This window comes from Phascolarctos cinereus, unplaced genomic scaffold (genome assembly GCF_003287225.1).
Source record: "Phascolarctos cinereus isolate Bilbo 61053 unplaced genomic scaffold, phaCin_HiC Scaffold_7;HRSCAF=346, whole genome shotgun sequence".
Taxonomy (NCBI): Eukaryota; Metazoa; Chordata; class Mammalia; order Diprotodontia; family Phascolarctidae; genus Phascolarctos; species Phascolarctos cinereus.
In genome coordinates this window covers 172,554,846-172,582,185 of record NW_027556180.1, presented here as the reverse complement: position 1 = coordinate 172,582,185, position 27,340 = coordinate 172,554,846, and the positions used below count along the sequence as shown (strand labels likewise).

The 27,340-nt window shown below is 34.2% G+C and overlaps 1 protein-coding gene and 1 pseudogene across 1 annotated transcript in view; one reads left to right on the top strand and one right to left on the bottom strand.

Moving 5' to 3' along the window:
• Positions 1 to 374: 374 nt before the first annotated feature.
• The window catches only part of SEPTIN10 (septin 10), a 53,783-nt gene continuing 26,817 nt past the window's right edge, over positions 375 to 27,340 (bottom strand). Inside the window, exons 5-11 of the mRNA XM_020965205.2 lie at positions 25,989 to 26,175; positions 22,496 to 22,657; positions 19,340 to 19,436; positions 17,719 to 17,887; positions 8,677 to 8,809; positions 2,981 to 3,166; positions 375 to 1,376 (exon numbers count right to left, since the gene is read on the bottom strand). Of these exons, the coding sequence (XP_020820864.1) occupies positions 2,984 to 3,166; positions 8,677 to 8,809; positions 17,719 to 17,887; positions 19,340 to 19,436; positions 22,496 to 22,657; positions 25,989 to 26,175 (931 nt within the window). The 3' untranslated portion in view covers positions 375 to 1,376; positions 2,981 to 2,983. The remainder of the gene's footprint in view (positions 1,377 to 2,980; positions 3,167 to 8,676; positions 8,810 to 17,718; positions 17,888 to 19,339; positions 19,437 to 22,495; positions 22,658 to 25,988; positions 26,176 to 27,340) is intronic.
• Positions 20,890 to 21,738, top strand: LOC110193398 (proteasome subunit beta type-7 pseudogene; annotated as a pseudogene).

Below are 27,340 nucleotides of genomic sequence, written 5' to 3'. Positions count from 1 at the left end.
TCATACCTATAAGCCTGTTAACATTTAAGAACATGAGAAATACACCAAGCCTTAGAATACGTACAAAGTGACCTTAAGAAATCAGGGCATATAAACTGAGAGGCTTTTAACTGAATCAAGATGGCAATGGCAGACAGAGTCCTTATCTCACTTACCTCACCAGGTTGTGGAGAAGATTCCAAGTGATAATAATAGGACAAACTTTGTATTGTGCATATGTTAAAGATTGCTCTTCAAAACAGACACAAATCGTTGAAGTGGAGTAAAGGCTACTTACAGGTTGAATAAATCAGGAAGATATGTTAGAAGGTTTCTCAATGATGACTTAGGTTTAAAGTGATTTCGACACATTTTGCAAATATATCAATCTGTCATGAGTTAAGTGTCAGTTTTATTAAAGATATTCAAATACAAAAAAAAAGAATATTAAAAACTATTACTGTTAACTAATGATTAGAAATCATGTCATTTTTCTTATGCATGATACTAAGGCACTTTGAATTCAAACATTCAATGTAGGTAGAGAAGACAGAGTTAATCTAAAATTTATATGCATCTTTAATAGTAAGATGTTTGTGATTATTATTTGAGCATTAATTTCTATCTCTATGGATTTACCACTTTTTTTTCCCTCCCTAACATACCAGTCAGGGTTTTAAAGTACTCAAATAATTAGGTGGTATGCATCAATGAAACACAAGCAAATATCATAAAAATGTCCAGGGCATCAATCACTAGAAAGGAGGCTGCCCAACTTAGGCATTTTTGCTCATGTATTCATTCATCAGCATGGCAAGTCAAGACAGAAAAGCTTACAATCATATTCCATAATTGGATGATTCGGCAATTAAAAATCCTTACCAATCATCTATAACTAGTAAAAGGTAAGGCATTCCTTTAAACTCTAAAAATTAAATGGTGTTTAGTGTGTTAAAATAATAAAAATGGTTTTTTTTTAAAGAATGATTCTTGTACATATTCATTTGAACATTAAATGTAATATAGCCTTTGTACTGTGGCAGAGTGCTGTATTTTAAACAGCACTGAGTCTTATCTTTGGTACAATGTATTTGGAAAGGGTCAATTTGGCGATAAAAGAGACAGCTTAAGTGCATTTCAAAGTAGCAGCAATAAAGACTATTATCAGTAACTTATGGCGTATATATTGGCCTTCTTTTTCAAAATATCTTTACATAATTGCTAGTTGCTATGGTCATCTAACATGTGTCCTTAGTAAAAAAAAAGTTACAGCACAACAACAAAAAACACACTACATAATAAAAAGAAAATCAAAGCATACTTCTACACATAATGTTTGCTTCTGTGATCGTCTTTGCTATATAAATCTGGAACTTCTGTATTACATAAAGCTGGAGCTGAAAGAGGAAAAGAAAAAGAGTGATGATTAACTGGCATATGAGAAAAGAGAACAGAAAACAGAAATGCCTAGAGCTATGTGTTTGGTATGGCCCCTGCTAAAACCTAATTTTTGTTTAATACTGCAAGAAAAAAAATCAGGACATAGAAAATGCATTTTCAAAAACCTAGATTTTCATAAGGGTAAGGAAAAATAATATTTTTGAATTTTCAGCCAAGAGTGTGAGGAGTTTGACTCTGTTTAACTTTGAAAATAATGCTGTATGGTCTTTCAAGATCAATATTCTGTAGCCCTCAGAAAGATTACAACTAGTGATTCCATTGACAAGAACATTTTTTAAAAAATTAATCACCCAAAGCAACCAAAAATAGTGAAGGGGGGGGGAGAAGGGAAAAGCTTCTCCCTATCATTATAAGACGAACATTATAAGACAAAGTAGTTGTTAAACTGTCCAGTGTTGCAGAGCTAGATGTCAGGCATCTAGTCCAACCCCTTCATTTTGCAGATGAGGAAACTGAGGTCTAAAGGTTAAGTGACTTGCCCAAGGTCACAAAGTGACAGAGTTGGGACTGTGAGTCCTAACTTCAAATCTAGCACTCTTTCTACTGTCAGTCTTAATATTCAAGCATTTTTGTACACATTGTAATGAAATAGAACTTGAATAAATTATAGGTATTAAAAACTAGCATTATATTCATTACAACTGGTATTATATGTTAGCACTAGAGCTTCTTTTTGCCATTTTTAAAATAGAAACTACTCCTTCCTCACTAACATCTCCCCATGGCTATGAAAACCAGATTGGTCTAACCTAAAAAGCTCCATGAAACCCCCAAAACCTGACTTTTTTTTCTTTTGGTGTATATAGAAAACCTCTTCCAAAAGGTACTGTGCACCAAGGTTACATTTTTAGGAATGTTTTCAAGAATGAGTTGTGATTTTTGAAAATGCTGACTTTGTAATGGACACTGCCAGAATAACAATAAGATAAGTCTTTGGCAATTATCAAGCCACTGACTCTAAAGATGGTTAGGTTAGACCCCAAAAGTGTCACTACCAGAAGGGGTTATTTTGAATTTCGCCAACAGCCAGAAGGGTGCATAGAGGCAATACGCAAGAGGGAATCAGCATTCTCAAAAAAGCAAATGCCAAAGTTACATTGAACATACCCATAACTCTCAAGATAAAACGCTACTCTTGGCCACCCCTTTTTATCAGGGTGGCCCTTTCTGTCTCTTTATGTTGGCTCATTAGCCTTTTTACAAGTTTGGCATCGCACACCAGAATTTAAAGTCTGGAAGCCTTAAGGAAATAAAAATTCTCATAGAGTTCATATCAGCAAAATCTGACAAGAAAAACTATTCTAAGAATAAAGGCCTTTTTAATCTTGGTTGGTTTGTTTTTAAATATCTTTGCATTGCCTTTAAAGACTAAATTCCAATTTTAGTTTGAGTTTGAACAGAGATAACAGGTCTGAATTTATCATAGGTATACTCTAAACACAGGTAAGATTCAAAGAAAAGTTATTTTTCCTGTCTCACATCCCTTTTCAGTGTAGTAGCTTTTTCTGCATTGATGGTCTAGGTTTCAGAGAACACTTACTTCTTACGATCCTTTTCTTTCTTCACACTGGCCAGAGGCATTTAAAGACTGATTTTGGAGTAGGTCAGATGCAGCTTTCTTTTTAGTAAAAGCAATTATTTCTTCTTCCAAACACCTTCTCTTTTCTTCAAGTTTCATTCTTTCTTCCTGATGAAGTCTTTTAAGATGCTCAAATTTGGCCTGCAGCTAAAAAGCAAGTGTGTAGTTCTGATTACCATACATGTGGGGGCAGTGTAACTCCAAGAATCAGTTCAGCAAGAAACTTTCACAAGTACACAACACAATTCAAGTATAAACTCTTATACAGAATTTCCCCACTGACTTTTATCATCATTTTAAAGATATATTTGATTACAAAATAAATCAGAATGCTAATATTCAGAGCCCCCTGCTATTTAAGGTATTTTCTAACATTAATGTATTACTTAAAGGTTTGCAAAGTATTTCATATACTAAATATGTTACATATAAATATTATGTTCTCTGCTCTTCATAACAACTCTATAGAGAGGTACTATTCTTATTTACATATTCGGATGAGAGGCTAAGTGATCTGCTTTGTGTTGACACAACTAGTAAGGGTCTAGGGCAGATTTGAACCTAGGTCTTCCTGAATCCAAGACCAGTGACTTATCCCCCATACCAATGGTGACAAACTCAAAGAAATAGATCCCTGGGGGGCTCACATTAACTTAGAAAGTCACAAATTACCATTCTCTATGTTGTACTGCCTTTTTATTTTTCTTAGAACATTTCCTGTCACAAGTTAAACTGGTTCAGTGTGCTTAGGAATCTAAAAGACTTGATTTTGGGAGGAGGTGGATTCCCACCCCAGAGAAGGTCTTCAAGCAGATGTTAGATGACCACTTGGCAGGTGTTTTAGAGTAGAGATTCCTTTAGGGGTATGAGTGGTATTAGCTGACTACTACTGATATCTCTTCCAAACATAAAATTTTAAGAATTCTTTGATTTTGTGATTTTATATTGAAATAAAAAATTTATTAATTGTATAACCTTAAGCAAATTATTTAGCTTCTCTGGGCCTGGGCTCCTCATCAGCAAAATGAGGAGTTAGGATTATATGGTTTCTTTCATCTCTAAATCTATGAAATTATGATCCTCTTTTTCTATCTCTCTCCAAACAGCTGGACTGTCAGCCAATACAACCAGCATGGATTCCTCTTATTCAAAAATCTCTGCTCCAGGCCACCTACTCTCAACAATTTCAGATTTGAACTTTCTGTGACAAATAATAATTATCATTAGAAAATAATTAAGAAGCTAATGAGAACTTATAAGGGATGGCTTTCTGTGAGGGGATAGAGGGTAAAATACAGATGACATAAATACAAGATATCAATAAAAATTTAATTTAAAAAAAAGTTAAATTAGCTTCCCTCCCAAGAAACCACTGGGAAAACAGACAGCCCTTAATCCCTCTCTGAACTAGTATGTTAACTAACTAGCCAAGATTCCTGGATTCTTTCTGGCTTTCATTAAGTAAGGAGGCTAACAGTAGAAAAAAATTAAAGAATCTCTCCTTTTCCCTGACCAGGACATCAAATGAGTGAAAAGACCTGAGTCAATCCTACTGGACCCACAGCCCATTAACTTTCCCAGGTCAGAGTGGTAGTGGGGAATCTGGGAAAGCGAGAGCAGTGGTTGAGAGGGAGAAAGCAACAGAGCAAGAGCTTCTCATTCTAGACAACTAGCTTTTTGCGGGAAGGTAAAGAAGTCAGCATCTGCCTCAAACTGATGAAGAAGGAAACTTCAGGAGGAAAAAGAATATCTACTTATTGCTTTTCTGCCTATTCCAAATATTAGTGTTACAACAACAGTAATTTATATTGCAATAGATACACATTATATTTGAAATACATTGTTTGGTTAAGTGGGTTTTTGTAGGCTGGCTTTGGAACTAATAATCATTTGTGATTGTTCCTATGGGGAAATATGTTCACAATTCCATTTTTGAAACAATTAATTTATCATCTAGGTGTTGCCTACTTCAAGTCATAGCACTCTAGAGATGAAAAGGATCTCAGATTATATAGTCTAAACCCCTCATTTGTGTAAGTTAAGAAAACCATCATGCAGACAACTGAAGTGACTTTCCTATTCAAGTTTATATGACAAAGTCAGAACTGGATCTGGGCTCTGGTCTAATGCTCTGATACATGAAACTGCTGCAGATAAATAGTTTCAAAACTCTTCCCCAGTGAACTGTTAAAACAGCTGTTATAAGTATTCAAATGAAGTGGAATTGCCTGTAACTACCCACTAATCCATCACAGGTTACCAATGTTATATGTTTGCCTACTGATAAATTATAAAAAACAAAAGCAGCTAAAATATTTTAAATTACTGTACAAAAGCAACTGCTCATGTGACTTGCTTATATGAATCTGAATGTATGAATGAAATGTATAAACAAAAATCCCAATTTAAAAAAAGAAACTAGAAAATGATTCATTTTCTCAAATTATTCACAAGAGGATTCTGTTCAATAGCAAGCTCCTTTACTGCATTTAAAATATTATTCAACTTGAAAAAAACTCATTTATGCACCACTTTGCATATAAAATTGTGAAAAAGAGCTTCCTCAAGGAACAATGATCCTTATTTAAGTTCATTCATTGGACAACCATTAATTAAGCATCTACTTTGTGAAAAGTGAGCATCAAGGTAGCACAAGAAACCCTGGGCCTGGAGTCTCGGAAGACCCCAGTTCAAATCTGGCCTCAGACACTAGCTGTGTGACCCTTAACCCTTTTTGCCTCAGTTTTCTCATCTGCAAAATGAGCTGGAGAAGGAAATAGCAAACTACTCTGCTAAGAAAACCCCAAATGAGGTCATAATGAGCCGGACACAACTAAAAAACAACTGAATGACTTATATGAAACACTACCAGGATGATGGAAAGACATAGCCCCGTAAACATAGCCCTAATTGACCTGGTCCACATAATAATATTAATGACAATAGCTGTCTTTTATGTGGCCTTTAAGGTTTACAAAGTGCTTTATCTATATTGGCTAATGGAAACCACATAAGAGGCTAGGAACTAGGTAAAATGCCTCACAGTGATTTGTCATACAGCTAATAGTGTCAAAGTGAATTCAAACCCAGATCTCCTTTCTTTACTGAAGCACTCTTTAAACAATAATATATTTTGCCACACAAAATAGATCCACTCAGGTTAAAGTTATTACTCCTGAAAGAACTGATTTATATAGCACTAGGCTAAACCAATATAATAAAAATGCCAATATGACCTATATTAATTTACTTATTCAGTGTCAGAGCAATCAAAAGATTGCTTTATATAAAGTTAGAAAAAATAATAAAATTCTTCTAGAGGAAAAAAACAGATCAAGGGAAATAATGGGGAGAAAAGTAGAAAGGAAAGAGACCTGGCAATACCACATCCCAAACTATCTACAGAGCAGTTTGATACTGTTAAACTAGTCTAGATAAACCCCAAAATTCCAGCCACTAGAGAAAGGACTCACAATTTGACAAAAACTGCTGGCACAACTAGAAAGCAGTCTAGAAAAAATCCCAAGCAAGCTCCAAAAAGACACATGACATATATAAAAAGTCACTTCATATCAAATCTGAGGAGCAAGAAAGAAATTATCTTGCAGATCTCTAGATAGATAAATAAATAGTTCATGACCAAATGAGAAAGAGATCATAGAAGAAAAAATGGGCAATCCTGTTTTTATGCAAACAAAACTAAGGCAACACAAATCAGAAAGGAAATGGGTAACTGAGGGGGGAAAATCTTTGTAGCAAGTTTCTCTGATGAAGGGTCAAAGAAAGAAATCTAAACTTTCCACAGCTATGTGAAAAAAAAATGCTGTAAATCACCAACACTTAGATAAACGTTCCAGTCATTCTGGAAAACCATTTGGAACTATGCCCCAAAAGTTATTAAACTGCTTTCCCTTTGATCCATCCACCACAAATATTTATAGCTATTCTTTTTGTAGTGGCAAAGAGGATATTCATCAACTGGAGAATGGCTGAACTTAGGATATATGAATGTAATAGAATATTACTGTGCCATAAGAAATTAAGAGGATCATTTCAGAGAAGCTTGGGAAGACATAGTGAAACAGGCAGAACAAGGAAAACAAACTCTGATCAATGTAATGACTATCAATGATTCCAGAGGACTGATGATGAAATCACAATGTTCACCTCCTGACACAGAAGTAAAGACCTCAAGATGCAGAAGATATGCATTTTTGGATACAGCCAATATGAAAATTTCTTTTTTTCCCAGTGCTTCCACTGAAAGCCTGAAAGACTTAACAAATAAGCTGGACAGCTATGAAAGTTGAATTTATCACATACTAAAAAGAAAAACTCCGTGTAAAAGATTTATGGTTTCATGTACAATACCCTCCCTCTTATTCTAAAATGTGCTGGGAACTGCTCATTTTATTTGTTGTTTGTCAAGTTCAGAATAAAAAGCTTCTTAAATTTTTTTCTTTTTAAAGAAAAAGAGCCATTAGTTAAGTCCAGAAACTTTTTAAAGGGGAAAAAAAATAAAAGTAGCTTACCAATGTTTTCTTGAACTATTCAGTGCCAAAGATTTTTCCATTTTTCTCAGAAAGACCTTCATTATTCTAGAGAACCCAGCTATAGTTTTCAGACCCTATCTCCTTTGTCTGTACCTGATGTTAAGTAGGCCTTCTCAAAAGGACCACTCATTGGCTACCTTCTCTTCTTTTTTTGTTCAATCATTTTCAGTCACCTCTAACTCTTTATGATCCCATTTGTCATTTTCTTGGTAAAGATACTGGAGTGGTTTGCCATTTCCTCCTCTGGCTCACTTTACAGATGAAGAAACTGAGGCAAACAGGGTTAAGTGACTTCTCTAAGGTCACATAGCTAATAAATATCTGAGGCCACATTTGAACTCAGGAAGATGAGACTTCCCGACTTCAGGCCCAGTGTTCTATCCATTATGCCACTTAGCTGCTTGATGCAGATAAGTCACACAGCTACAAATCCAGACTTTGACTCTCTTCTATGTACCAGACTCACATTTATTTCCAGTTGTCTATAAGACATTTCCATTTGGATGTCTCATAGGCATCCCAAGCTCAATGTACAAAAGCAAGTTTATATTTCCTCCTAAATGGGCTCCTCATTCTGACAACTATTTCTCCAAGATTCAAAAACTTAATGTTACCTTTGAATTATCTCTCTCCCAACCAGTGACCAAATCCTGACAAATCCAAGTGATTCTACCAGTTCTCCTATTACCATAATCCTCAGCCAATCCAATAGCTTCCTAACAAGTGTTCTGACCACCCCTTTCTTTTCTCCAATCAATTCTCTGTGTCACTTCCAGACCTACTTTTTAAAATTTGGATAGAATGAATCAGTCTTCTCTTCAAAAAATCTAGGGCTCCCTAATACCCAATGAATGGCATGCTGGCACAATCACATTTAGGTGAGTGGACTTCTCTGTTGAAAGAGTACTCCCCCTAATGGGCCCAATTTTTGTAAGCCAAATTTCTCATTTCAAACGTAAAATATTTATTTAAAATATGCTTGCCAGCAAGATAACTTTCTAAGCAATGGCAGGTGGTCTCCTAAAGTACAGTAAATAAACTCTTTCAAATGAAATAAACAGGATACATAAAAACCAAACAAAACCCCAAACCGGCAACACTTACCTCTCTCTCAGCTTCTTTCATGATTGCTTCTTTCTCCTTCACTCGATGCACAAACATCTGTTTCATCTCCTCTTCTTTCCTTTGACGCTCACCATAAAATTCATGTCTTTTGATTTCATAGGCCTCCTGAAGACTAAAAGTGATGTAACTTAAAATGCAATGCATTCTGAGGTTGAAATGAGAATGCAAACATAGGCAAGCTCTATGACCAATCAAACTATCAATCAGTTTTACACCCTTCCATCAGAGCAACCCAACACACAGAATTGCCTATCCTATGAAATTGATGAAGCATAATGCTTGCTAATTAACAGCAGGACTTACATAATTCCAATTCATTTAACACAATTTGAAATTCCCTGAGGCACAATTCTACTGAAATTCTTACAGAACTCTTCATGAGGCAGATTTTCTCACTTGCAGAGGTTCAGTGCTATAAGATTCTCTTCCATATTTCAAAAATAATTTTTTCCCTTTAATTCATAAGAGTTCTAAAAGACAAATGAAATTAATTGTCCTCTTGTGGCAAAGGCAAAGATTTCCATTTGTTAAAAGAGCAACTTCTATTTAAATTATGTGGCATTTTACATTTAAAATATGAAGTATTTGAGTATAGTAATTACAAAGAAAAAAATACCTCTTGCAACACTTGCATGACGGCTCTATCAACAGAAAAGTCTTTGTTTCTAGTATATTTTTTTAAAATGTCAGGTATCAAATAATCTTCATACACTCAATCTGTGCCGGGTACTTAGGGGCAATATACAGTATAAGAATAATAATAATACCATACTTTGTGATAGCAACTTATAGTTTTCAAATAACTTTCACATAAAGCATCTCCCTTTGACTTTGACAACACCCAGAGAGCACAATTCTGAGTCAATATTACATAATGGATAGAGAGATGGCCTTAAGTTGGGAAGATTTGACACTAATACATGTATGCCTAGGAGCAAGTCCGTTACTTCTCAACATCCTAAGCAATTCTATCAACTGTATAGGAGTTGCTGGTTTAAGTTGGTAGCAAGAACTCCCTCACTAGAAGTTCCTTACACTGATGCCATCAGAGGCTTTAATCTAAAAGACAGTCAATGTACTCTAAGGAAAAATGGTGTTGACTCATCTTTTTTTGTTTTACTGAAAATGGTTATTTTAAAAGCTTTTTGATAAAACAAAAACTCTTTAGGTCCCTAGAAAACTTAGCTACTCAGTGATTGATTCCCCCATGGAATAACCATGGTCACAGTTTTATTGTCATGATTATGCCAGGATTTTAAATAATTCCACAACTCTGGCTATAGAATATACCTGCTTTTCAAAGCCGGGCATTAAAGATTCCAAAACTTCACCAGGCAACAATTCTAAAGTATAAATTATAATGACCAGTGTGTTAATAGCAAAAATATCAGTTAGCCCTCTGGGGTGCCAGGTTGTTTCTTAGGATTTAGTGGAGACTTTTGCTTAAATCTGAAATAATTAAGCATGTGCAACCTAGGCATTTCTTTTACTTAATATAAATAGGATTATACTCAATCAATTAAAAACATGACATTCTAATGCCATTTATTTAGGTCTCATGATTTGCACATGATATATGCTAGAAGATTAAGATGTCAAATTTGAACTAGCACAACAATTCAATAATGAATTAAAGTAGTTCATACTATCTGTACTAATGAGCTATGAAAACTTGGACAAATGGATGAGCTCCTTTATCTGTGAAGTTCAATTAAATAATTCAATAAACATTTATTAAGCACCTAGTAGGTGCATTTATGGCCTCTGAGTTTATAGTCCATTATAAGAAGAAGTCACATTTACACAAGTTTAAAGGTTTTTTTTAAAGTACTTACATACATACATACATTATCTCATTTGATCTCCACAATAACCTTTTGAGGGAGGTACTATTATTATTCCCTTTTTACAGATGAGGAATTTGAAGCTCAGAGAGTTAAAAGATTTGCCCAGAGTCACAGGACTGATGAGTATCAGAGGTCTCTCTGACTCCAAGTTCATTTCTCTATCATGTCAATAATCCTGCCATTCCATGAATTATATTTACACATACATTATATACTTCTATGAATATGTCCTCTCCACAATAAAAATGCATACTCCTTTATATAACTCCAAGGGCTTGGTAAATGTCAAATATTACTATTATTCTTTTTTTTAAAAAGTGCCACATAATCTAAAAATACTAAGAGATCATAAATCTGTTAGAAATTGAAGGAGAGAATCTACCTAACCATTATTTAATTTTTAAAAGGTTAGTAATATTATAATGAACCTCATGCCACAGGCAGATTATTACTTTTACTACATCAAGCCTAACTCTGGAAAAGGGTTCAATATTTTTGTCTTTCTTTACTTTTAAGTTTGAGATTAAATTTATGTTCAACATTCAATGTATGGTACTTTTCTTAAATGCACACCCTAAAAAACAAAATTACTAATTCGATACTTAGGTTTCTTTTTTCTCTAGGTGATCAATATATATCCTCATGACATACTGTCTCCTCACCATGGCCCCACTATCGGGCCATCTCCACCCCATCAGAAACTTGGATTCCACCCTTTCATTCCACCCAGCTCTGGTAAGTGAATCCCTTTCCTTGGTTTATCTTGTTTGGAAGCAGGATTTTTACACCACTACTACTTCTTGCAGTCTCTTCAACATGGTCCCATACTCTTTATGTATTTACCTTCCCGTTAAACAGTGTTTTAATAAATGCACTTTTCTCTTTCTCTCCCTTTCTCTCTCCCTCATCTCTATGAGGAAGGTAAGAACCAAGAACATACCACTTAGCCATAAAAACTAACTGCAAAAACAAAACAATTTTAAACAGTTAAATAATCATGGAATTGAATGACATGAAAGGCTCTTGAGAGGTCATCTGGTGATCATAGTACAATTTTGGATTCAAAACAAAATAAAATTTGATCAAAAACCTTCAAGGAAAGACTTCATGTAATTTTGTATATTATTCTGAAACATATTTACAAAAAAAAAACTTATTCCATGAATTTACAAATTTTCCAAATGTAGATTTACTTTCTAGACAAAAAGTCTTCATAAAATATCAGTTTCCTTGCCTTTAAACACAAATTCATTATCAAATTCAAATCTCCAATCAGAGTTCCTTGCTTCTGTTATATTTATGTATTTTAAACACATACTGATTGATCTTATCTTCAAATAATGTCAGGAAAAAAAGAGGTGAGACAAACTGGAAAAAAAAAGACATAGCAGCTAGGTGGCACAGTGGAAAGAGTGCTGGCTCTGGAGTCAGGTGGACCTGAGTTCAAATGTGACCTCAGACACTTACTTACCTAGCTGTGTGACCCTGGGCAAGTCACTTTACCCTTTTGCCTCAGTTTCACATCTGTAAAAGAAGCTAGAGAAGAAAAGGGCAAACCATTCCAATATCTTTGCCAAGAAAACCCCAAATAGGGTCATGGAGAATGAAGATGATTAAAACAACTCAACAGAGAGTTGAACACTACCGGAACAACTCAACAACAATAGACAGTAAATGTCTGCTGAATTGAGTTCCCATTCCTATAATGCTCATCAACTCAATGCTTGCCAATGTATTTACTTTTGTACTTTTCATTTTTCATCTGCGGTTTTTATTATGTGTGCCACTTCCATTTAATCTTTTTATAATGATTTCCTAATTCTTTTATCCTCATTCATTTAGCTATATGGTCCCCAAGTTCCCTTATAGTCATAAATGCTTACCACAAATGATACTAATTCTTCTCTTTTACTCTCCCTTCTCTTAAGCAAACTATTTTTGCAATTTTTTCTAAATTTTGCATTGCATTCAACCATTAGGCTATTGTATAAGTCATGTTATATTTGTTCTTCCAACCTTTGTTTCATAGAGTAGATTAAAGATTTTAATATCTTTGTCCTTCAAATTTCTATTTTATATTTTTATTTATCTTACGATATTCAATTTAACACTAAATATCTACTATGCACAGGGCATAATACTAGATGAAAAAAATTACTAGCTTTATGCTTAGGTGTTCCCCCCACCCCCCCCGCAAAAAAAATGCCTCCTTATATAGCTTTTCTATCTTTCCTTTTTCAGTATTCTGATTTCACCCTCTTTTCAGATTTCCTTCTATAAGTCTTTTAATTTGGGAAAATGGAAGCATAAATAATTCACATTTTTTGATAGCTACTGCATTAAAGTTACATGAAGCTGAGCAACAATTCCACATTTACTCTATCTAAATCACCTTCTTCCAGAGGCAGCTAAACAGTCTTTTGAGATCATTTACCCTCCTATATAGCATAATGTGGTAGAAAAGATCCATAAAGGAGACTAAGCATCTTGCTCATATATCTCTGATGTTAAGAAAAGACAAATAACAGAATACTTAACTAGAACCAGTCTCTTTTTCTAGTGTTTTAGGATCACATATTTAGAGCTGGAAAGAATTCTAGAAGCCATCTAATACAATCCCCTCTGGGTCCAGAGGGCTTAAGTCATTAGCCCAAAGTCGAACAGAAAGTAAAAGACCTGGGTATTTTAACTCAAACCCTCTGGTTCCAAATCCAATATTCTTTCCACTATATAATACAGTTTCTGATTTATAAATATTGTGCATCTTGTAAATCTTCCACTAGTAAGCCTATTTCTTCTATCTTTGCACCCCACTTCCTATATTTGCATTTCTCAATACTCTTGTGTAGAGACAATCTGTAAAGTGAAAAGAATGCTATGTTTTCAAGGTGCAGTAAGACCATGAATTTCTGTGATTCCTTTCACCTTCTCTCTTCCTCCAGTGTATCAGACTGCCTTTCTTCACCCTCTATTTTTGTTATTTAGCTTTATTTACCATAACTGTTAACATTTATATATTATGCTGATTTATTTCATTTTCAAATGGCGATAGGGGGAGAAAAGAGGTGAGATTAAGTGAGAAAGAGACAAAAGGAAATAAAAAACCAAGAAAATAGTATAAATGAAATTGGTGCTTGAGAAGAAAGTAGGGTGAAGAGTCTAAAAAAGAAGCTGCTCTGTATGAGATATTACTGAAATACTCTTTTGTTCCTTTTCCTCAAAAAAAATATACATGTGTATGTATAGATATGTATATACCTATACATATATATATGAAATCTGTTTCTTTAACTTCATAGATCTTTTTTGTATGTTATTTTTTAAGCTATATGCTAAGCATAAGAATTTGATGAGGCTAGTCTAAATTGAGCCACCAATCCTTATAAAAATTGTCAACTTTAAAAAAAATAAAGTTGCATTATACTCTAAGCCTATTCAATATCACATCTGTAAGTAAGGGGATTGTTTTGTAAACCTAACTTTGGATTAAAACTCTAAAGTATATGCCCACTTAAGAAGCTGTGCTGTATTATTCTTATTCTTATCATGCCATGTGTCAGGATGTTTCCAAGAGAAAAACACATCCGAAGGTCTGTTTTTTGGATTCCAAGAATGTTACACTTAGTTCTGCAGAACCCAGGATTCCTCATATCTCCCTTTCCACTGTGACCACCTATGGCTTCTGACTAGGTTTCTAGCCTCTGCTACCTACTGTAGATGAATTACAGTCTCAGCTTCTCTGTTCTTCCCATCTTGGAAACAATCCCACAAATCTTTGGATGCTTTCTAAGGGTCTTAATGATAACAAAGGGAAAGCAGATAGGTGGTTTAAAAAATTCAAAGTTTTAAAAGAGCTTTTCTTATAATGATCCTGTAAGCAGTTTGTAAAAGTATTATAACTGTTATTATTATACAGATAATAATAGTGGCTGAGTAATATTAAGAAACTCACACAGCAAAGAAGCATAAGATTTAATGATTTGAACCCACGCCTCACAGCCCAATTCTGGTGCACCATTCTCAAAATAAAACATCTAGCATTCAAGTGGATGTAAGTAGAATTAAGCCTCATGTTTCTAACTACTTTCACTTGTAACTTAACCTTCACTTTTGTTCTTAAAAACCTTGCCCAATCCCTATAACAACCTGCAGCTTATGCTCCTGGTTTCTCTCTACAAAAATGGCTCCTTCCTTTCCAGGTCTGCCTACCCCTTTCTTTACTGACTAGATTTCTTTCTCAAAGACCAAACCTTAAACCCAATCACTCAGGACCTCATGGATTGGACAACAGGTCCCTGCCCCAAGCACTACTTAATGGTTAATTTTGGGGCTCTCCTGGTTCAGAGTGAATGTAAATACTGTATGTAAATAGTAACAGAGTGAAAGTAAATAGTAAATAGTAAAAATAGAAAGTTTCTCCTTTGGCCAGCAACCCTGAGGGTCTTCTCCTCCTGGTTTGATTTTTTTTTTGAAGGAGCCATCCCTTGACTCACTTCTTAAAGAGGCCTATTCACTGAATGGGAGTTGCCTCACTCAAAGTGAGACCTTGAAAAGACCTTAGCTTAAAAGGGCCAAGGTCTCCCATTGTATCATAGACCATCTCCAGTCATCCTGATCTTTTCTGGCCACTGGAACCAGATGACTCTGGAGGAGAAATCGAGGCTGGTAACTTTGCACAGTCCTCCCTCGCTCAAATCAAAGTCAAATCCAAGTCATTAATCATCTCCCTGATGGCATGGTCCTCTTCAAGAACGAAGGACAAACCACAACCACAAGCCTACCCCATTCTCTTTTTTCACTTGAGACTTTAAAGGGAAACATTAAGTTCAGATAGATAAAAAGGGTGTCTTCTCTTATACCACCAAACATACATTCACATACCAAAGTAAAATTCAGGTATATGTTAAATGGAAGTCTAGATCCCTGCTTCTTCTGTTTCTTTTGTGAAGAGTGAAGACTGCCTTGCTGATTTCATCCTAGGGGCAGGGGGTATGGTTGAGTGTGCCCTGTTGGGGTGGTAGGGATTGGGAACTGAGAGATGACATAGGACTAGGGGCCAGGGATACTGCCAATGAGATAACAAATAGGAGATAATAGGAGAAAAATAGCTCTTGTTCTTTCTCTCCCAGGGTAAAAGTGGGTAAGGACTAGAGGACACTCAAGAATATTAGGGGAGAGAATCAAGTTGTAGAAGGGAAGAAAGACTGTAGCTACCATTTGTGTATACACACATACACACAGAGATAAAGAGTATTACATTGAATTTTTAGGAGAAATTGACCAAGTTAATTGACCAATTAACACCAACTATCAGTTTTTCAAAGGCAAAAAATCAGGAAGAAAAAAATTTTCTAGCTCCCTTACATTTTACACAGCTAACAAAAGTTAGCTTTAGTAAACCATTGATTTGACAGTTGTTTTTTAGTAGGACAGTTAGACAAACTATTTCCTTGTTTGAGTGGGCCACTTGAATGTGAGCATTGAACATATTATGTTTTCAAAGAATATTGAAACAAAGCAGAAGATGAGTTGCAATAACTGGAGCTCTTGGTACGCTACATCAGAGTATACAAATCTGGGACATCTCTGCTGTTACACCTCTCCAGCTAAGGTTTACCATGCCACTGGTAACTGATCAGCTGATCTATCCTGAAATGTAACCTAGTCGATTGCAGGCCAACCACCAAAGCCATTCCTTTTCCCCATCTTAAGGTAAATTAAAGGTAGATTTTCCTCTGGAAAGAGTGACAGACACCTGCTATGAAGTATGTAGCTGCACAATTAGGAAGAATACTTTAATTTCACTTCATGTCTGGAGCCACTGTGTATGTGCTTGAGAAAATATTTTTAAGAAGTCTTGATGTGTCAACAATGCTTTATGGCAGAACATCTATAAAAATGAGAGCTTCAGACAAATTAAAAAACTCTTGTCCCAAAATTTAAAATTGATCCTTGATTGATAAGGCTACAAAATCAAACTGATTTAGGTTCAACATTACTACCTTCTTTCTGTGCTTATCCTTGCACAAAGCCAAGACACGACCAAAATACAGATAGCAGGATGGAGAAGGAAAAGAAAGGGCCCAAATAATTTACAAATAAAAAGAATATACCATTAGGAAATAACCATATCTGAAGAAATCCAGAAAGAATTTTCTGGAAAACTTTATCAAGATAAATCTAATCAGAATTATAAGTTTATATAAGTCCTGAAATATTAGCGTTTAAAGTTAAAATTATTTCAACAAAAAAAATGTTGGGAATGTAGCCATCAAGTAACATAGTCTTCAAATTTATTACCAGGAAGTTTTTCAACCGAATACTTGGTGCTCAGTTTTTGTATGTTGTTTTTTAAATGAGCTTTCATCCTGTTCCTATGTACATATGTATATAAAGGTCAGTGAGACTGAATTTGTTCTTTCATTAGTATAGGAATATAAGAGCAAGTAAAGTCCCTTTACCAATGCAGATTGGCAACTTTTAGTCTAAGAAAGCTACCTAGAGCAATGAGAGATTGGGTGATTTGCCCAAGGTCATCCATATGAATCAGACGCATATTTTCCTGTTTTCCTGGCTTGGAGACCAGCCCTCTAGAGACTGTACCATGCTGCCTGCCTCTATAAAAAGATAAATAAACAAATGTTTTGAACCAGACCTGTAATTTCATTAATACAAGGAGCTCCCAATAAGGAAAACTTCCTCATTCTGTCTACCAATGCATAAAAGCAATGTCTCTGTAACTTAGAGTCTTTATAAGAATTGCATATGGCATAAAGAGTTTAAATGACCCATCCATGACCACACACCCAGTATGAATCAGAAATAGGACTTAGAAATCTAAGTCAATTATGACTTCAAAGCTAACCTTTTGTCCACTATGCCACACTAAAAATTGCCTCTCCCATATATCCCTTTATGAAGTCTGTTAAATCTCTTCTTTAGGTTGTCTCTTTTCCAGTATATTAAAAAGTATTACAGGGGCAGTTAGGTGGTGCAGTGGATAGAGCACTGGCCCTGAAGTCAGGAGGACCTGAGTTCAAATCTGGCCTCAGACCAAACACTTAACACTTACTAGCTGTGTGACCCCGGGCAAGTCACTTAACCCCAACTGCCTAAAAAGATTTTTTAAAAAGTATTATAACGCGATGTCTGTTTTTTCTCATACAAAATTTACCTGACTGGTTTGTTCTCTGGGCTTACATCTTTAAAACCCATTTCCTCCAGTTTGCATCGCCTATAAAGTTCATAATGTCGAGTGTGGGTTTGTTCCCTCAGGTCCTCCATATTTGTGCAAATAAGCATTTCACGGAGCTTTACAAAGTCACAGTGATTTTCATTTTCCACTAGTCAGAAAAAGGAGAGTAGGAAAAGTGATATGTAACATAAAACATTTGAATAACTTATAGATTACAAGTTTAATAAGTAAGCAAGCTATGGTCTATTCCAAGTATTCTTTTCAAGGGCAAAAGAGCTGCATTATAGTTAGATTATAAGCAAAACTAATTAAGAAATCAGGAAAATGTTAAAAATTCAATGTTTAGTAGGTAGACAGCATTTTATGCTATTTTCTAATTATTCTCTGGCATAATATGATACACAAATATTTAATACAGATAGAGTTATACCGTTCTATATTCTATTGGTACTGTTACCAGTCCATAAACAATCAGTAGGCTATTTCATCTACCATTTGCTATTCTCAAAGCAGTAAAGTCTGATGATACAAACTTCAAGATTCTGAGCACATTTAGTCAAATAATACCTAAGTGTCCATAGATTTATATTACTATATTATACGTGACACAAAGTATGGTTTTCCCAACAGCTTAAACCTGTTGTGCCCAAATTAGTATAAACACAATGTGATAAGCTGCAATGACCAATTTGCCATACATTTCTTACATTAAGAAAATACAGGTATTGTCATCAGAGTTTGATATTCAACCATGAAACACATTATATATAACATATACACATGTACATATAATAATTTCTATTATTATCATTATTATTATGTCTAGTATCCAGAAGAAGATTTGATATATGGTCCCAAGAACAGACTACAACAGATCTTAGGACCAGCTGAGCAAAGAGGCTTGGCACCAAAGGATTTATCCCCACAAAAATCAATCAACAAGCATTTAGCAGGTTCCTAATATGTGCTGGACCAGATGACTTGAGGTGAAGGATGAAGGAGAGAAGGCACAACACTTTTCAAAACTGTCTACTACTAAAGTATGAAGAAATTATAATCTGTCTTAGAAGAAACAGCCACACCAATGAAAACATGGTGAAGTTTAAAAAAAAAAGCTACATGGGTATAATTTGAGATCGGATATTGGTTGATTGGTTATTGTTTTTTTAATAACCTGCATGGAAGGACTGTGTATGTGTGTATACACATGTATAAGCATACATACGTATAATTTGTTCAATTAAAACTTCTATCTACAAGACATTGTTCACTATGCACTACATATCTCAATTTATAAAGAAATCTGTTTTAACATTATTATACGTGTCCAAATTTTGTTTAGTTTTACTTTTTGAAGATTTTAGATCTCTCTCTCCCCAAAAATTTAAGAAACTTTTTCTAGAATGAATTATCATCTACAATAAGCACTACCTTGATCAAAAAACTGGATCCAAATTCTATTTTACTTAGATAAATTTCTAAATTAATAGCTACTAATAATTAGAACAATTCATCTTATTTAAAATTATAATCATTAAACTAAAAACAAACTACACTTAAAACAATCATCCAAATACTTGTTCATATTCATCATATTCACCTTGAACAATGCCCCATGGGTACTGACGAGCTTTCACCATCTTATTGCCAAGTTTAACCTCTTCCATACTGCCCACAACAGCAAATGGCAAATGTCCCTGGAAAAGATTTCTCCTTATCAATTTCACATTCCCATACCAATGTGAAAACAGACACAAAGTTTCCAAGTATTTGGATGAAAAAAATATAATAATGAAATTACTTAAAACAATATTATTTACATTTTGCGTTGTCTTAAATTTATAAAACTAGGTTTCACAGGTCATAATGTACATAATATTAATAATAATAATACACATTTACCAAATGCTTACTATGGTCAAGGCACTTAAAGGTACAATGTCACATACAAAAATAATCCTTGCCGTGAAGGAACTCACATTTTACTTCCACCTAACAGTAACTTAGAGCCGACTGTACAGCAGCCCCTAAAACAAATTGGGCTTTGAATCTTGACAGGTAAATGAAGCTGTTGTGAAGATTTAAAAAAAAAAAGATAAGCACATAATTACTTTGCCACTATATAAATATCAGTCATTATTGACTTTTGCACTGCTTCTGGTCTAGCTGACATACTTACCAAGAAACTCAAAAAACTGGTTTAGATCAAATTAAGTGTATACATAACTGGCTAAAGGGATATTCTGAAATTATAGTTAACAATGAATCATCATAGAGGTTAGAGAAGGAGAAGTACAATGAATACTGTATATATACTAGTTGAGTTCTATAAGAGTCAACCCTAAATTCTGTAATCAGATCAATCAATTAAAAATGTATTTATTGGATACCTATTAGACATAAAGCACAGTGATGATCTTGTGTGGAATATAATTAGTAAAAAACATATTTTCTTATTGGGAAATATATTTAACTCATTAGGAGTATAAGGCCTATAAATGGGAGTATGCTGGTAAATGTTTAATGACCAGCTCTTAGAGAGCTAAAAAAAAAAACCTGTGTACACAAAACAGATTTTAAAGTTTCACCTGGATTGTGAACATTTTCTCCATCACCTTCTTAAGTATAGACAATCAACAAAACAAATTAAGCCCTGATTTTTAGAGTATGCCAATTTCTGATGCATAAATAAATGCTCACAAATTTAACAATCAGTTCACCAACAGTTTGTTCTGGCTCCAGCACACCTCTGCCTATAAACTAGAAAGACAATAATGCAGGCTAAGCGTATTATAAATGAATAACACACAATAAGTGCTACGGAAAGGAGTGAAAAGAAGAGGGACAAATAAAGTAACCTATAGGTTGGGATGTTAAGACTTAGACTAGGATTTGAAGAATTCATAGGATTTCTAAAGGTGGTGAGGAGGGCAAAGAAATTCCAAACAGGAAAATGAATAAAGCAAAGGCTGAAAGATAAAACTGCAGAAGACATGTTTGGTTATCATTAGAGATTTCTAAAATATGTTCTTTCAGACAAAACTGTGTTTTTAAAAGAAACCATTTAGTCTAAAGGAAAAAATGCCAATAAAGAATTTATATATTTCTCAAGTTGTGAATACAGAGCCCCAGAAGTATTCCCCAGGGAAGATGATGGCTCCACTCAGAAGTTTCTCTTTTGAGAACTGCCACAGAAATGCAACCCTTGAAACCAAGTTTGAAACAACAACAACAAAAAAAAAGGGGGGGGTAGGTGACATAAGCTTCCAACAGCTGGGAAAGCAGACATGGGAGTAGTACACAAGGATGGCATACAGCTCTTGGGGCAGATAGAAGAACAACAGAAAGAACGGTTGATGCTGATAAGAGCTATTCAGAAATACCCTTTGTATTCCCTAGTATCTATTGCTGTGGTGCCGTGACCTCATTAGACACTGATATGACAACCCAGGTGATCCCTAACTTGGCATTCCATTCCCTTTCCATGGGATGTCTAGCCAAAATTGTTACTACTAATCAAATGCTTAAACAGATGTTTTTTGGGTGTCAAGGTTGCATGGAGACAGCCTTGGTTTTAGGAAGAGAAGATGTTGCTGGACCTTTCCTCCACAAGCATCTATCCTAATGGATAAAATTGCCTCATGTCACCATGGGTTCTGGGTCCTCACCAGTAATGGCTGTATTTGAATTTGAAGGTAAGTTTAAACCAGACATGGAGAAAGAAGAAGCCAAGAAGCTATTAAGACCATCTCAACCGGTATCTCTAATGATGTTGGGTCTGGGAACAACACAGATCTCTATGTGATGAAGACCAAGTTGGACTTCCTCTATTCATCTGATATGCCCAATAAGAGGAGCAGGTTTGGCAGGTACAAGCACAAGAAAGGAACATATATTCTCACCAAGAAAGTGACTGCTATGGAAAGTGAAGTGCTGGACAAAACAGTAAAGACCATGAAGACTTCCTTAAAAGAGCCTATTCATCAATTGAACTACTGAACCAGAAGGTTTGGGGCTGCCCCATGTCACCTTGTATAAGACAAACTTATCACTAATAAAAATGATTCTGTAAAAAAATAATTATAAATACACATATGTATATATTTGTTAGATACACACACACACACACACACACACACACACACACACGTTCTGTTTTCATTGAAGACAGAGTAAAAGAACTAAGTCAACTCAAAGGTCCCATAAAACTTTATAAGGGAATCAGTTTAAATTTTAATTAAACATTAGGAAGCTTTCCTTGACTTTAAATAACTAAAACATTCTAGAATGCTCTGACAAAGAAAGCTGTAACCACACCTTCATTTTTTAAAAAAAGGCTAACTATACTTCTGGGATAAGGAAATGTAATCCAGTTTGAAATTACCTTCCAGCCATGAAGGGGCTTGAAGAATAAGGATAGGAAGAAATAATTCTTTTGTTTGTTTGTTTGTTTGTTTGTTTTGGGTAAGGCAATTGGGGTTAAGTGACTTGCCCAGGGTTATACAGCTAGTAAGTGTTATCTGTCTGAGGCTGGATTTGAACTCAGGTCCTCCTGACTCCAAGGCCAAGGCTCTATCCACTGCACCATCTAGCTGCCCCAGAAAATCATTCTTAAGAATTTAAATCTATAGAGCAATTTTCCTTGATCAACAAAATAAAACATCCACAGACTTTTCTAATTCAATGGGTTCAAAATCAAAGCACATGTAGTAGCTAATAATGGTAAACAAAAATATATTTAAATATAAGTTCTTACATTCATTGAAGAGTTAATCTGAGAAGTAGTTTCATCATCTGTTGGGAACTGGTATATCTGGACTCCATTGCTGACCAATTCACTCATGAGTTTGATCTTAAACTTCTGTAATTCAGTTTTAGAAATTGTATCTGCTTTGGCAATCACAGGGATGATATTTACCTAAAAAAAAACCAAAGGTTATTTTTATATTTTTTATATTAAGGCTTTCCCATTCAAAATTAAGTCTGACCATAAATATTTTTATCTTGATAATCATAGGATCCTATGTTTACAGTGTATCATTTATGCACCACAAACTACAGATGCTTACCTTCCAAATAGTGTCAAAAAGACCCAGTACTCTCTTAAGATTTAAGATCTTTAAGATCTTTTTCCATCTGTATCAGTCTACCTAGGTGCAGAAATTAATCTTTTCTTTCCTGACTTCTTCTACTCCAAAAAGTTAACTGTTCAAATCCTATGGTTTAACCCACAAGATAGTCCTACTGTCCTTTTTATTTAAATGCTGAGAGATCAGGGTCAACCCTATGCAAGAAGCAATGTAAATCTGCCTCTGGTCCCCAACTCTCACACCACCAAAGTAGTTATCTCTATGTGATATACCCCATTCCTCCCATGGCCCTTTTCCCAGTTAGGTGTTAGTTTACTTGCTATGCCTCCCAAGAGCCTCTAAATCTTCATGTATAGTTTTTAAATATTAAAAAGTCTCTGAGGCTCAAATGAATAAATATATACTAGTACAATTTCAGACTCTGATAGGCTAGTAATGGGAAAGATCCTTTGAAGAAGAAGGAAAAACTGCACAGCAGTTTTGGCTGTTCACTTTTAGAGGGTGAGAGCTTCAAGCAATTACAGTAAAGTAATAGAGTCTGCACCACTGAAAGCACTAAAATAGTACTCAGAGCCTATTTTTTGCTTTCCTCATTTCACCTCCACCAATTTCCACTGACTCACCGTGTGATTTTTGTTTAACATCTATTTGCTCTACTGATGATAAATCGCCTATCAAATGAATGTCAAAAATCTGACAGCCAAGTTATTTGATTATAGAAATATCTTTCAAAGGAAATGATGTCACTATTATATGTGCCTTTGAAAACTTAACAGCATTCCACAATAAAAAAGAAAATACAACTCAGTTAACAGTTTTTATAGACCACTAAATGGAACATTACAATGCTTTTTTCAGTCTTAGTCAATAAAATTACATAAATCTTTAATGTGATTTGACCTTTGTGATACATCACAATGAGCTACAAGAAGTTTTTCCTTTTGGGATGGGGTCAAATATTTCTTGAAATAAGTGAGCAATCAAGTAGGGTTTGAAAGTCTTCTGCTTTTTTTTTTTTTTACTTTATCAAGATTGTTCTCTTACTTATGTTTGCTGGTATGAAATTTGGATTCCAATATTTTTTTATTAGCCTATCTATAACAGCTTAACTGATAAAAGTACATCTAGAGAATAAAAAATAATGTAGGAGGGTAAATATTGGATAAATATAACAATAAGGAAAATTTTCAAAACAAAAGTTTTTTTTTAAAAAAAAAGAACAATTACTATCAGATAAAGTTATTGGAAAATTCCAGGGTATTTTTTTCCCTTTACAAAACAGAAAATTCATTTCTTCATATATACTATTGATTTCACAGTATCAAACACAAATAGAGAATCTATAAAATGAAATGCTAAATTATACTTTAAAAAAAAGCCTGACATCTGCATGAAAGGCCTAAATGAGAAAAACTGTAGGGATAACCTATAAATTGGGGGTTATTGATACCTAATTGCCTAAAGAGCAACTAGCTCAGAAAAGATTTTCCACTGGCTCCCTATTATGTGAGCAAATCAATTTAACTTTAATCTATATACTTATTTGATTAATAATGTAGTTGACTAGGTACATGATGACTCCTTAAACAGAAAAACTTTTTGGTGCCAAGAGAAATAAGATGATATTGAAACACTTTGCATTTAGAAAGTTAAAAATAGACATTTTTTTAATTGTTAAGCAATTCACTTAACAAGTGAGTATCCTCTTAAAATGATATGGCATGCTTTTACTATTATAATATAAATATTTTATATTTAAGTTAGGCATTTCTCTTCAATTTGACATTAGCGAATGTTTTCCTAGTGATATTTGGTATTTGACATTTGTTTTTAATTCAGTTTCCTGTTAATGTACAGTGATTGCTGACTCTGCAAAACAGCTTATAAACATTCATTTTTTGCACCTCCCTCTTCAGCTATGCTTGCTTTATTAATATAAAGCAGCTTAATGTTTCCTAATAGTAATGATTATATTTATATATGTTACACAACTCTTAACTGGCTATGATATCTTCACTATTCTAAAAGGGAACAATGAGTAAGTTTCACTGAGATTCTGCTAAAACCACTAAAATACTACAAGCATAAAATCTTTTTTTCTCTAGTCAACAGCTACAGCGTTGTTAACAGTCAACAACTATGGTGTTTCTGCACATTAATGAAGTCTCAGAATCAGAGTTTTCAGCTCTTATTTCAACATCAGATTGAATTTACATTACAAACATACCAGCTTTCTGCATCCTGCCTTCTCATTTGACCAGGGGCCATGATCATCACACATACTGAAACCTTCCTCTTCACACCATCATCAATACCAGAGAATATCACCTAAGAGCTCGCTTAGTGAATTTCTTCCTCTTTTGCTCTTACTTAATAGTGCCAAGAGGTAAAGTTAGTGGCTTAAAATAAGCATATTGCAATAATTCACATCTTTTCTCTTTATATTTTGGTATGAAGGTAATTAATAGGTAACAGAACTCATTCAAAAACAGACTGACTTGCTAAAGGAAAGGAATTAAAGTTTTTATTTCAATGTTCCTCTTCTAAATCTCATTTTACCAACCATTAAGAGTTAAACATTTATGAGTCTCTGAATGATAAGTCAAGAGAGTTAGCAATGATTTAGTGGAAAAAATGCTGGATTTGGAGTAAAAAGACCTGGGTTTAAATCCTGGGTTACTCCCTGTGTGACCATGGAAGAATCACTTAAACTTCAGTTTCCTCATCTGTAAAATGAGGAGATCACACTGTATGACTGTAATACCCTTCCTATCCTAAATATAATCCCATTATGACCTATCCTACCTACCTCATAGGGTTGTTTTGAAAATTAAGTAAGGCATACAAAGTGCTTTGTAAATCATAAAGCCCAATATATATTATTAATTATTGAAAGATACCTTAATATCTTCAAATATTTTTAAAGGATATCCTAATATAAAGCTATTAATTAGGGGATATTAAGATATCAAAAAATTTTAAATATATCAATCATTGAATAAATGAAAAAAGATGAATATATACTCACAAATAAAAATGATTTAAATATATGTAAGTGCATTTTTTAAATATATGTATTATTTATATGATTAGCACCTACATGAATAAAAAGAATAGTAAATAGGTAAAGTAATAAATTGGCTGCTTTCTAAATCTTACCTTACTATCAAGGCTCTTCATGGTTAACAAATCAAGTGTCTTAAGGGAATGTCCTGTAGGTGAAATAAAGTAAAGGCAGGCATGGATACGAGAATCATGGTAGTTAAAGAGGGACCTTTTTATCTTCAATTCTTCTTGGAGATAGGCCTCAAATTGAGCATCTATGTAATCAACTATGGGCTGATAGCTGGAGAAAAAAAAACACAATTCAAGTATTTTATACACATATTCATTTCTAGTAAGATATTTCAGATATAGTATTGCAAAGAAGTGTGTTAAACCAACAATTTTTGCAACAGAATACAGTGTGCTCCAGGTTCACATCTGCAAGATCATTGGCTCACTGTGAAGTTACAATTCATGGCCACTGATTGAAGCAAAGTAACTGATATGTCACTGATGTGTTTGGAAGAATGGCTGGCCACAGGGAAGTTAAAATGTATTCATGATACCAACAGTAGTTTCTCTCCTTTTGTACAGATGGCCATGGAAAAGCCTGTGATGTATTAGGAAGAAAGTACCCTCAACTAAAAGTATCTGCTTGAGGATACTGATTGCTTAATTTGTAATTTGGAGTTTTATACAAGGAAACCATATGAGATCTTATCCATTCTTTCCTTCTTGCTTTTACTTACACTACACCCTCCCTCTCCAACTGAAATGAACATCTGTTAATCAAATGATTTTTAGTTTGTTTTTTTTTAAACAAGTCTAAACAAAAACAAAAAAGATTTTTTTAATGCAACAAAAGCAATTTCCACTGTAAATATAAATACCTACTATCAGAGAAGCTTCTGGCTAATCATTCAACTGCTCCCTGAGCACTTATATGAATTACTCATTTGCAAAGAAATTAAAACAGAATCCTGATCAGACCATTTAGCATGACACTCATCCATAATAATAGAACCACAAAAAAGTAGAGCACAGTACGAGATATATATCACTATACACAAACTTGAGATATAAAGATCACAAATTCAAAAAGAATTAAGAGGACTATTCATTTTTCAAAAAAAAATCTACTACTACATAAAAAGACATAAAATGGGAATTCTTTAAGTTCCAAACTCCCCTGGTTCAATTATTATAAAACTCAACTTCCTAAAAAGCTGTAAATACAATTAAAAAAAATAACTGTTACATGAAGAAAGGTATCCTTATGCCTTCAGGGATTTACTCCACAATAGAATGTTATTTATTTACATCATTCTGATACAGTCACATCCTGTTTAAATTGTTAAGGGAACCTAAAAGTTTCCAAATTTACCATCTTCATTTGGTTCTAATCATTGTGTTAACATTCAACATCTGTATCTTCTACAAACTCCACATAAATGACTTCTTAATAC